General features: G+C 43.6%; 3 protein-coding genes across 3 annotated transcripts; 2 read left to right on the top strand and 1 right to left on the bottom strand.

Moving 5' to 3' along the window:
• Nucleotides 1–1,367: 1,367 nt before the first annotated feature.
• On the top strand, nt 1,368–2,026 carry GL218_05648 (UPF0591 membrane protein C15E1.02c; the record flags this gene model as incomplete). The annotated part of the gene is made up of 3 exons (XM_033582328.1): nt 1,368–1,380; nt 1,533–1,837; nt 1,892–2,026. 3 exons carry the CDS (start codon nt 1,368–1,370, stop codon nt 2,024–2,026), a joined length of 453 nt encoding a protein of 150 aa, XP_033434623.1.
• A 525-nt stretch (nt 2,027–2,551) lies between these two features.
• On the bottom strand, nt 2,552–3,371 carry GL218_05647 (H/ACA ribonucleoprotein complex subunit 2; the record flags this gene model as incomplete). Its single annotated transcript, XM_033582327.1, has 2 exons — nt 2,552–2,943; nt 3,059–3,371. 2 exons carry the CDS (start codon nt 3,369–3,371, stop codon nt 2,552–2,554), a joined length of 705 nt encoding a protein of 234 aa, XP_033434616.1.
• Nucleotides 3,372–4,523: 1,152 nt separating this feature from the next.
• GL218_05646 (uncharacterized protein) lies at nt 4,524–7,051 on the top strand (the record flags this gene model as incomplete). The annotated part of the gene is made up of 3 exons (XM_033582326.1): nt 4,524–4,665; nt 4,723–4,755; nt 4,821–7,051. 3 exons carry the CDS (start codon nt 4,524–4,526, stop codon nt 7,049–7,051), a joined length of 2,406 nt encoding a protein of 801 aa, XP_033434617.1.
• Between the last annotated feature and the right edge of the window lie 5,484 nt (nt 7,052–12,535).

The following is a 12,535-nucleotide window of genomic DNA, read 5'->3' as shown; positions in this document are numbered from 1 at the left end:
AGAACATAGCGGGTGTTAATTGGTATTGGGCGGAGAGGGGACTCGATATACCGAGCTAGCATTCCAAGGAACTTTCTACCATTACGTGCTTCGTTGTACAGGTCTACGTTACGTTATGGCGTTAATATAATAAGTGTACATTTTTTTTCTAAGGAAGCGAGAGACTGCGGGAGACTGCGGAAGAAGATGGTTCTGTAGCAAGGCAACATGAGAAGATTTGGGGACGTATCCTAGTCCGATGCGGTTACAACAGCGCGGAATGATGAATAGAGACTTAATTGGTTTGCAAAATGGGGTATTTGTTTAATTCACATCGTCATCATTTCGTGAACTTCGGAAGCTATGACGGTTAAGGCTGACAAAGAGATTCCATCTATTTGTTTCCGGTAACATTTAAGCCACAGCCGAGAAAGCGGGTCTTCTTGTTACCCACCAAGGAGATAGTACTCCGGTCTAGGTATCCATGGCCATGGAATGTAACCTCGTGGGTCGGGAATGTAGTTGTAACCTCCAATTAGGTTATGTGTATTTAGCACCTGGTTGAAGAGCAATGTACTAGTATTAGGTACATATGTACATAGCCTAGATGTGGAATACAACCGTACCTACCTACCCGTAACCCGCAAATTTGGAGACTTCGATTTGTTTAATTATTATGTACATACATGCATATATGTATTTATATCTCGGTACCATTGGAGATTTAGTAGGAGATATGCTTTTAGTTGTGGGAATAGTATACTGAGAATAACAGGTAAGAAAACACCAATTTGAGAAAGAAAAAAACTTCAATTTTTGTAACTAATACCTAGACCAGAAACTTACAACATTATAGTAAAGCTCCAGCCACAAATTAATGAGCTTAGATCGACCATTCTTAGGTTCACGACTCATGATCCATTTAAGCCCCACGACCCAATCAATAACCTGGTGGCATCAACGACATCAAAAAAATGTCTATTACGTCATGTTGAACGCCGAACCGAGACTTCGGTGCTTGAGAGGCTTACAGTACTTGGAGGAAGAGAGACTTTAGATTTCACTTTTGCGGTTACGAAACCGGGATCCATGTAGCCTTGGAAGTAGCGTAATGGTACATTACAACTAGAGCCTCGGATTATACCAAGTTCCTAGTTCCTAGTTATGTACGCCATCTGATGGAAAATGTTGTTTTCGTCATCAGTGCCGTAGCTTGACGTTATAAGAAGACCTTTTCTCAACGTCCCCCCTTCTTCTTTACTCATAAATCATTAAGAACTTTACCAGCGATATCTACTAGTCATCTACAGACGATAATTCGAATTTAAACATCATTTTACGATTACATCTAATTATCAAATAGTAATATCTATCTGAACACAACCATCATGTCTCTTCACTGTAAGTAACACGCACCTTATCGCATTGCTTTCTGAGGAAATACAGTTATTTGGTCTCATAGACGTCTCAAGAGCCTTCAGATCTCTTAAGGCGTGACCATCTATCAGCTATTAGTTATGGGTTTATAAAGGCTAACAAACACCAACATTCAGACCTTCCTCCTGTCAAGCCTTCGGCCATCGCCCTCGGCACCGTCTTCAACCACGGCATTGAACTAGCAGTTTTATCCCCGCTATTCGGCCAGACCTACCAGCGAGCCAAGGCTGCCAACACTAAAGAGGAGTTCATCCGATCAAAAGAAGCCGCGTCGACCGCTGCCGCCATAGGAACTTCTCTAGTCGGCTCCGCCCTGCAATCATATGGTATCGGTGCCCTCATCAACGCAACCGGCACTCTTAGCTACAAGGGCGCCGCTTACCTAGGTGCTCTTATCTTCGCGGCTACATCCGCCCCTACAGTATGTCTATCCTACTACTCAGATGTCAGAGGTCTTATACTAACATCATAACAGTACCTTGCACAGCTCTTGACTGAGAAGCGACCTATTGACACTGTCGCGGTCGGTGCTACATCAAAGATCCTCGAGACTGTTGGTTTGTCTCTATTCCTCACCTGGTGGGGCACCCGAACCAACCCTTTCGACTAAATTAGCAAAGTTGGAAGGACTTGTGTTTATTAGTTTCCTTACGGGTTGATAATATGCTAGGAAGCCGTATGGAGTCTGCGAGCTATCACTAGTTGTATAATAAATGAATCAATAAATGTTCACGAATAATCATCTTATATCACTCCCATCAGCCTTACTTGTGAATTGTAGATTTGAGTAACACGTAGATCCCTAGTTAGTCAAATATTGTAAACACTTTAATCACGACTCGGAAAGAGCCAATTTCATTTGAACCAATATTAATTGATCCGAACGCAAATATGAAGTGTTTTCCCCAACGCCAGAGGCTACGCCTATGTAGCCAACCGAAACAGTACGTACATTTTGATCCGAAGATGCCCTTGGATGCTTGAAAGGACAGCGAAGAACGCCCACGACTACGGACCACCAAAGCCGATATTCCTAGGCTGGCTAGCTAATAAAATGGCCACGTCGAATGGTGATCTCTCATACAAACAACCCCCGAGAGGCAGAGATAACAACCGCAGTAAAGTGAAGCCAAGCCTACGTGAGCTTGAGTTGCTTGCTCTCCTTCTCGACTAGCTTGACCAGGTCCTTGTACGCCTCGGCGAAGTCCTCAACATCCTCCTCGGCTATCTTCTCGTCGGCCTTGTCCTTCTTGCCTCCGGTCCGCTTCTCGGTGACCATGACAACACTGGTGGGTCGCTTGGTGCTGCCGGCGGCGCCTAGCTCGGCACGCGACGTGACGAAGATATACGGCACGTTGACGTCCTCACACAGCACGGGGATATGGCTAATAACATCCATAGGGCTGATGTCGCCGGCCAGGATAACGACGCCCGGGAATGAGGTGTTGCCTGGTCCGCTAGCAGGAGACTTGCGCAGCGACTTGACAACTTCCTTCACGCCACGCTTAAGGGTCTTGTGCTTCGCAGCTATATTTAAAATCGCGTTAGCGCTTAGTTGTTCATTAATCTGATAAGAAATGCATGGAGAAATATGCTACAGCTAGCAGCAGTAGCAAAAGACGAAGATTTAAGATAGACATACCTTTCCGCACGGTCTTCATAATCTTCTTGGTGCCTTTCTCGTCCGCCAATGGCTTCGCAAAGGGTACCAAAGCACCCACTACGGGAGCCAGGACCTTAGCAACCTTCTCCTCGCCATCCTTCACGACGGTGACAGACGCCGAGGTGTCAACTTCTGATTGGTCGTCGAGGGCAGCATTGACGACAGTCTTAAGCTTCTCTTTCTTATCTTTCTTGTCCTTCTTGTCTTTCTTAGACTTTGTCACGCCGTCAGCCTCGCTGCGCTTCTTGTCCTTCTTTTCCTTCTTCTCCTTCTCTGGCTTCGTCGACCCCATCTTGTCTCTTCGCGTTCTCGAGGAAACACGCGCAGTTATTTAATTAATTAAGCGACCGACTTGATCACGACGTACGAGGTCGTCAGGATGGGGGGATTTTTTTTTTGTAGTGGGTGGGCGTTGGATCTCAATGGATCAATTTTCAAATCGTATCAATTGACCGATTAAAAAATTAAAAAATCGAGCTGGAAATTTTTCTTGATCGATAGGAAGGAAATCTTAGCAGCTTTTCGCGGGGAGCAAATTTAACCAATTAGAAGCTTCGGTGGTTTGGAGTATTCCCGCTTTAGTCTCCAATCGACAGGGGTTAGTACATAATGTGGATCCGAGCATTAGTTGCAGCTCACTCTTTCATCTTTCACTCCTTCACCTTCAAATCACACAAACATTAATATATCCTATCTCCTTAGGTACCTATAGGTATGTAACCTGGGTATATACTACCTAGATTATCTCTACCTTAACGTTACAATTATTAAATAAATTATAAAATGTGAATTATAACATCACGAAACAAGCACAATGAATTATTATTTTTTAACTAATCTCTTCTATAGTTAGATATCATTTCAACTCTCAACATAGTACCTAAGACAATTGGAGCAGTACAATCCTAGACAAATGTCTCGCAAGCTCAATCCAAATTGATTCGAGCCGCATTGGTTACACTTTCTTCCAACTTAGACCCTTACCTCCTCGGGCCTTTCCTATTGTTGCAACCCAACGTCTTTTACGTGAGAGTAATGAAAGTTACCAAACCATGAAGGTAATTCGATAATATCAGACCGCCTCCAATATATTATCTTAGTAGGTACATTTCCTAGCTGCAACGGAAAAGGCTTAGTTCAATCGAAGGGATGGCGATCCTGAATGAGTTTGCCATGCTGCTGTGGCCAACGATGGAACTCTGGTCATAGCCGAGTATACGGGATGCTATTCTGAATCCGGGGTATTTACACCCCGCCTTGACATGCGATGTCACTCAGATCTACCATGTGACATGCTTTTTATGTATTATCGGCTGCTCTTCCTTTGTATTCCGAGCTTCTCTTTCCTCCCCATTTACATAGCTATCACAGCTATGAATACCTAGTATTCCAATAATTAATGTATGTTCAACTGGGCTCAGTGAGAATATAGCTGCCTCCCAAGATGAACATTCAATTACTTATACAGTCTTTCATTGTGGCTACATTATGCCAAACGACTTCTGCAAACCTATCTCGCCGGGATACTAATAGCTCTGTTAGTGGTTATGACTTCGTAGATCCTCTAATCGGCACTCGTAATGGAGGTGAGCTCGCTTATATTCTGTTGTCAATACAGACCACCTAGCTAATCATTACTATAGGTCATGTCTTTGCCGGAGCAACCTTGCCATTTGGTAAGCAGGATCAATAACCACGATGTCTATCTAATGTATACCCAGCATTTCTAATAGAATCCTAGGAATGGCGAAAGCAGTTGCGGATGTCACAAGCGATAACCAGGGAGGGTATGCCTCAAATGGAAGCCCAGTTACAGGCTTCTCTCATATGCACGACTCGGGCACTGGTGGTGCTTCATCACTTGGAAATTTCCCAGTCTTCGTTTATCCAGGCTGCGCGAATGACGACGTAAACGGATGCATTTTCCCTAAGACCCAGCGCAGTGTCCAAGTTGTTGATGGGAGTGTTTTAGCTCGTCCTGGCTATTTCACAATTGATCTCATCTCTGGTATAAGGGCCGAGATTACAGCTACAAACCACACGGCTCTTTACGATTTCACATTCTTCGGCAATGCTACAGGAAATGCTTCTGTAGACGCACCCTTAAGCCCTCTGTTCATTTTCGATCTGACAGATTTGCCCAATACTCGCCTCAATGGTAGTGTATCTGTCGATCCAGATACCGGTAGGATCTCTGGGAACGGAACCTTCCTGCCTAGCTTTGGAACCGGTACATATACGCTGCATTTCTGTGCCGACTTTCCTCAAGGAGTTTCTATACGCGATACGGGGGTGTTCATGAACACTAGGGCTGGTAGTGATCCCAAGAATATCGTATTGGGACAGGACAATAATTCCCCTCCCCTGCCAGCAGGAGCCTACACTTGGCTCAATGAGGTTGAAACAGGCACCACAATCACGGTTCGGGTCGGGCTTTCATTCAAGAGTGTTGAGCAAGCTTGCGGGTCCGCCGAGGCAGAGGTGCCAGACTTCAGCTTCTCAAAAACTTTAGCCGCCGCAGAAGATGTTTGGAAAGATAAACTCTCAGTCTTAAGTATCGACACCACTGGCTTTGAAGACACCTCTTTGCAGACAATCTTCTGGAGTGGTGTATACAGGGCAATGTTGAGTCCCCAGGATTATACCGGTGAAAACTACCTCTGGGAAAGCGACGAACCGTACTACGACTCATGGTACTGTATATGGGATAGTTTTCGATCTATTCACCCCTTCATTACCCTAGTGGACCCCTATTCCCAAACTCTGATGATTCGCTCTCTCATCGATATTTACCGTCACGAAGGGTGGTTACCGGACTGCCGAATGTCCCTCTGTAAAGGATGGACTCAAGGAGGGTCTAACGCTGATATCGTGCTGGTAGATGCGTTTCTCAAGAACATTACACAAGGTGTTGACTGGGACACTGGGTATGAGGCATTGGTAAAGGATGCAGAAGATGAACCGCCGGTGTGGGACTACGAAGGTCGTGGCGGGTTGTATAGTTGGAAGAAGTATGGTTACATTCCCGCAGATGACTTCGACCCGTACGGCAATGGCCTATTCACAAGAAGTATATCCAGAACTGTGGAGTATGCTTACAACGACTTTTGTATCGCAGAAATGGCGAAGGCGCTAGGCAAGCAAGATGATTACGAGAAGTATACCAAGCGGTCTGGGAATTGGGTCAACTTATACAATGCCGATCAGGCCTCGGATATAAACGGTACGGACACCGGCTTTACTGGTTATCTACAACCAAGGTATTTAAATGGTACCTTTGGATACCAGGACCCGACGCTTTGCTCTTCTGTTATGTCATTTGACTCTTGCTACCTCAACCCGGGTGGCCATGAGACATATGAGGGTAGCCCCTGGCTTTACACTTTCTTCGCCCCTCACGATATGGCAACCCTAATCACCACCCTTGGCGGACCCGATACATTTGTCAATCGTTTGGACTATCTTCACGAGAGCGGTATCCTTTATGTCGGTGACGAACAAGCATTTTTAACCATATTCCAATACCATTACGCTGGTCGCCCTGGTAAATCGACCGAGCGAGTCCACTACTATATACCCAGCCAGTTCAACACCACAACGGCAGGCATCCCCGGAAATGACGATTCAGGCGCCATGGGTTCATTCGTAGCCTTGGCGATGATGGGTATATTTCCAAATCCTGGACAGGACATTTATTTTATTACGGCCCCTTTCTTTCCGTCCGTCTCGATCACCAATCGCATAACAGGTAATACAGCAACGATCAAGACCAGTAACTTTGACATCGCGTACAAGAATATTTACATACAAAGCGCAAAGCTTGACGGGGAGGAATACACGAAGAATTACCTCACGCACAGCTTCTTCCTCGAGGGCGGTACATTGGAACTCACGTTGGGCGATAAGGAGAGCACGAGCTGGGGTACAGGAGACGACGATGTACCACCAAGCGTAAGTACGAGTAAAGACTAGAGTTACTTGTCTTAGAAATATACCTAGGTAAATATTCTATTCATGAAGACAGATGTTATTACGTATAAAATGAAACATATGTGGCTACCGGATTCTCTGAAGTATTGGTACGTAGGACTTAGTTAAGTGCCAAAAGTACCTAAGACAGGAGAATCAATCTGTTCGACGGTTTTCGTGTAAGTCCGTAAGTTACGGTTTAGAAGCACCAGACAAGCCCCCGGATACATAAACGGTTACGGGTTCACAACCCTGAGCGGCCCATACGTTCTGTGTGTATGAGCAGTGCCACTAGAGGAGGTCGACGATGGTTCCGACTCTGGTTTAGACGAGCTGTGATCTAAAATATCTATCTAATAATTACTAAACACGTCAAAACGTATTGCAAGTTAAGCAAACCTACTTGGTTCCAAATCATCATACGCCGTGTTACTTTGATCGTTATTAGAGCGACGATGTCTCTTAAAGGACTCCCATATATTCATTATTTTTCTCCTCATCTTTCTCTGGAACTTCAAGAGCACGACTACAAGGACTAAGAGAGCTATCGCTACGCCCATTATACTAAATCCAATTATGCGTCCCGTTTCCGCTGACGAATCACGCGGCGAAGGAAGAAATGGTGCTGCGATGTTTGGGTCGTCGTCGAGTTGTGCAGGAATTAGATCCCAATCCGGACAACCTTGATCGCATGGGTTCTGCAAACACTATAAAAAAGACGTTAGTAAGACTAATATAATTTTATGTAAAAGTGATGCCTGCACAGCTGAAAACATTCATTACTGGAGGCTTGGGTGTATTTTCCCTAAGTCTAGGATTCGAATCTAGAGCTACGACACTCAAAGAGGCTTGTAATATATTCAAGTGCGATTCGCATATTAGGCTTAGGCTATACTTTGCTAGTTGATCGGAAAATCGTCAAGTAGATGGTATATATAACAGGTAAACTTGCTAGGCTTTTAGGGTTTCAAGTTTCGATTTTTGCGTCCAATCTAAGTATGATAGGTCCTCAACTACCTGAAGCATGTGGACTTTGACCCCTAGGAGAGGGCAACGGGGTTAAGGAGAGGAAGAAAACTGTTCGTTACGTACGCAACCCATAAACCTAGGCGCTGCAAAATCGCATGTATACCACTCACGTTCGTCATAAGGGGCGACGCAATTCTGATGGTGGCCTGGATAGCTGACGTAGCTGGCTGGGCGGAGCTCACCAAGTAGACACTGGCCTCCATTGGAGCATGGATCCGTTTCACAACACCCAAGAAAGCGAGCCTGGCTAGATAGGCAGATATAAAAGGAACCCCCGAAGGGACAGGAGAGCCCATACTTCTCTTGCGGGCTTTGATTTTCAGGGGAAGCCATATATGATGTTGAGGGTGAAAATTGTGATTTATGTGATATTCTAAGAGTGAGACGTGAATAACAGGGGAAGTTTGAGGTTTTAAGAGTTTCCTACATCGAAGCAGTTGCATATCAGAAGCGACTGGCTTATGCAGGTGAGTTCTATATACACCTCTAGCAGAGGCTGTCTACCACTACTCCATTCGTTATATCTCGGGAAGATGCCTTCAACAAATGATAAGTTAAGTTTTGTTATCTATATGATTAGCTACTATTGAAAACTTGTAGCGGTATAGAGGCGTGCGATATTAAGTCATTATTACGAGGCGTAGTCGTCTTTGTCCTAGTAATATGACACCTCAGACATGTTCCACAACGAGGAAATGTTATCACTTTCCTTACTGACTCCACTGCACAGATTTGGCATTGAAATATTATAACAATGACTACCTAGATGATAAGTAGATTGTTTGATTTGAGGTAAGCTTTCAAAATACGAAACAATAGCAAAATTCAAGAAAGGACGGCAATATCATCATACGATAATATTGCTCGATACAAAGATCTATACCACGCCATCTTTCGTTCATCATCTACCGAATGCCCAGATCCTAAAATAGACTCAAAGCGTTATGTGTATCCCACCACTCATAGACTCGCAGTACAATTTGTATCTTCCCGTGGTAAGACTAGTTTAAAAAGAATATGTTAGCGATATCTTAGGAAAGGGGGACATTAGCACGTACCTCCAGCTGAGATTAGCTGTAACGGCGTATTTGCAGCCATCGATGAATTTACGGACATCTTCTTGGATTTCGGGCATAGACGAGTATCGCTGTAGGAGCTGTTCCTCTGCGGATTCAAATCGCTGGACCGATGAACGTATCATGTCTACAGCCTGGTTGACAGCTGCTTGTACAGACCCTAGTTGCAGATATAATAGAGGGATTAGCGAATCGACTTGTGATTGCTCCTATTGTGCATTTATACGTTAGAAATGTAAATAGCCTCAAGCCGGGTAGGTTCACTGACCACTTCCTTCCTCAAAGACAATAAGTCGTTCGTCCTTAAAATGTTAGTCTACGAAGGGAAAAAAATATTTGCGTAGATGGTGAGAATTATAACCGACATACGTGTATACAATAACATTTGTTTCATTCCAAAGTTGTCGCATAGCATCATCATCAAATAGTTCCGGAGGTAATGTCATCCCCCAAGCATATCTATAAGACTTGTTTAGCTTCCTTCCTAAGTTAAACGGATGTAGATGCATGTTACTCAATAATGGCGAGGCAAATCAGCACACCGCCTGTACCCGAACGATACCGTGCGTATTCTTCAATAGTAGGAAGACGGCGAGCTAGTTGAACTTTTTGTTCTTCTCCGCACATATTGATATAGTACAACATCTCGTTGAGAAACATGTTGATCTGGCCTAGACCTTGGTGAGATCATGATATAGTAGCAAGATGTAGTAGGGAAATATACGTACGGTCGTTACAGGACTTTAATATGGCTTGTCCGATTGGCCCACCACAGGTGATTAGGGGTTCGGTTTCAGTTGGCTTCGGCTTCGGAATCTTAGATAGACTGTGATGTACGTAGTCGATAGTTCTCTGTCGGAATGTAGAAGCCGTATTCCAGTCATTGATGATAGTCGAAAGCTCCTCGGAGTCCGTCTCTAGATAAGTCATTTAGTAAGAGACAAATTATAAGTCTGCAATTTGGGTGTCTGGTATACCATCGTCCCAAGCAAAGAGCTTTCAGAAATGTTAGTTAATCAGAATTAGTGTGATGGTAGTTCTGTGCCCCTTACCCAGATAGCCAAGCACGCACCAGTTTCCAACGCCTCATACGATGCGTACGGCCACCACGCAGCGGTGAAGGTGGTTATATCAGTTGCTCTCAATTTACGGAGCCGGGAATTATCACTTGAAGAGGACGAAATACTACGATAAGTGAATTAGTAAATGATTGAAGAGTAGGGTATACCAGGTAGTCACCTTGCAATTGTCTCTTGGACGTATTTATCTAGCTTTTCAATTTCTGGATGGTTTCTTTGGGGCCAGTGGCTGATTATTGATTGCAAATCGGGGATAGTCACTTGAGACCCTCGTATACTCGATAAGAGCCGTTCTCGTGGGTCGTCTGGGAATAATAGGGGTTGGGTATCCAGGTTTACTGGTTTTACCTCCTGAATAGTAGTCATTATGTTGATTTGGAGTAGGAGGAGTGCGTATAGAATTATATAACGAGGTATAGAGAGGGATGACCGATCGTATACAATAATCCACGGGGCAGTGTTATTATTTATATTCCATAGATTTAATAAAGGGGAGAAATTTAAGCGAGATATTGAAGCCTGATAGCTTTTCTTGAGATATGATCATTATAATATGCTGGAAATAGGCAGGTCATACCGAAGTTATATGCAAGTAATCTCGCAAACTCCTTCAACTGTTTGTTGTGGAACTGCTTATAGTATTACAAGGATATATACGGGAATTAGAGGCGTCCTCATTAAGATCTTAGATAGCTGTTAGAGGGTGCCATGATGCAAGCCTGGTGGTGAGATTACCCCGTGGTTACACGAAGAATTATATATCTTAGACGTCTATCTAAATCTACTCGCGATCTCAAATCTCAATAACCGACTCCGATGATTTATTAATTGAACGAAAAATGGCCCAGTATTGGTATTCTACCGAGGATATATAAATGTTCAGAATCTAGTTTATTTTTTTTTTCTCTGAGGGTTTCTTACGTTGGTTGGTTGGTTCGTATATTTAAGGTCGGGGCGAGGGGGAAAGACTACCCCCCGCTGACCTATTTAGGGGTATACGGTATGCAAGGCTATCTAAAGACTAATATACGCATTATCTATATGCATTACATTGGTTTCCTGACACCCTTCAAATCACACCTTAAACGGCACACATGATGATGTTCTAACTGTTCTCGTTGGTCCTTTAGGTGAGCTCGTGTTTGGTGCAACGTTGGTGTTCGGGGGTCGCCTGCTGAGGCGCCGCTGATTCGCTCTAAGCCGTTCCATATCACGCCTTTCTGTCTCCTACGTTGAGAGTGAGTATTGGATGATTAGGTTACATCAAACTAATGACTCTTTACGAGCTTAGATTACAGTATACCGTTACTACAAGTCTGATAAAAATTAATCCGACTTGGCATAGGCGCTATAATTATAGCCACCGTAGTCCTTTGCACTAAGTAGACTATGAACTGTGCAAGCTTTCGGGATAGCTTCTTTAAAATATATTATAGTTCTAGTCGCTGTTGGCTATCTTCAGGGGTCTATCTACTACACAAGGGGCGCACGGCGCCCTTGTGAGAGAGTAGAAGCCAGGCGTTACTAGATCAATACACTATTTACTTCGTCTACCTGCCTAACTTAGGCACTCAATCTGTATATGACACCAATTACCTGGGCATCACCATCTCCTGACACCAGCTCTAAGCATTAATATTAGTTTTAATGTAATTAACTGTAAAGGGAAGGCTGTTGATCTTGCTGGAACGGCCAAGTATACGATACTGAGGAAAAGTCAACTCGACGTTACTTAGCTCGGCCTATCCTCATTGGATCACTAGCTACTGGTCCCAAAGTCTATTCAACTTGAGAAAACGCCTAATCTATAGGAACTAGAATGGAATACTACCATGCTTATCCACACTGAAAGCCTTTATATTTCTCGTATAGTTCGCGTATGTAGAGATAGTCTTTAGAATCTCTACATGCATATTTAGTGAACCGTGACTAGATCATAGGGAAGACTATTTTGTTTGAGAAATAAAAGAGACACTACTTGGAACATGGTGAAAACATTCAATATCTGCGTAAAGAGGTATATTATGTGAGAAGATGTAAATCTTATAATAGAGTTATCATCCTAACACTTAACGTTGAAATTTACATGTTTATAGTGGTCAATATAATGCATACTATTCAACTTTTCTGTGTGAGAGTATTTCTTAAGCTTGGATTTGAAAGTAGGCACTTTTATGGCTTTGTAGCCCTAAATCAGGTAGTCTTATAGCCTCTATAGCCTCTATAGAATATAGCCTCTAACTATAGAAATATATTTTCAACTTTAGGAATGTTAGGAATGTGTACTGATCCTTAGTCCAACT

This window comes from Daldinia childiae (genome assembly GCF_008694065.1).
Source record: "Daldinia childiae strain JS-1345 chromosome Unknown Scaffold5, whole genome shotgun sequence".
NCBI lineage: Eukaryota > Fungi > Ascomycota > Sordariomycetes > Xylariales > Hypoxylaceae > Daldinia > Daldinia childiae.
The sequence above is the reverse complement of the archived record's forward strand: the minus strand, read 5'-3'. Positions and strand labels throughout refer to the sequence as shown.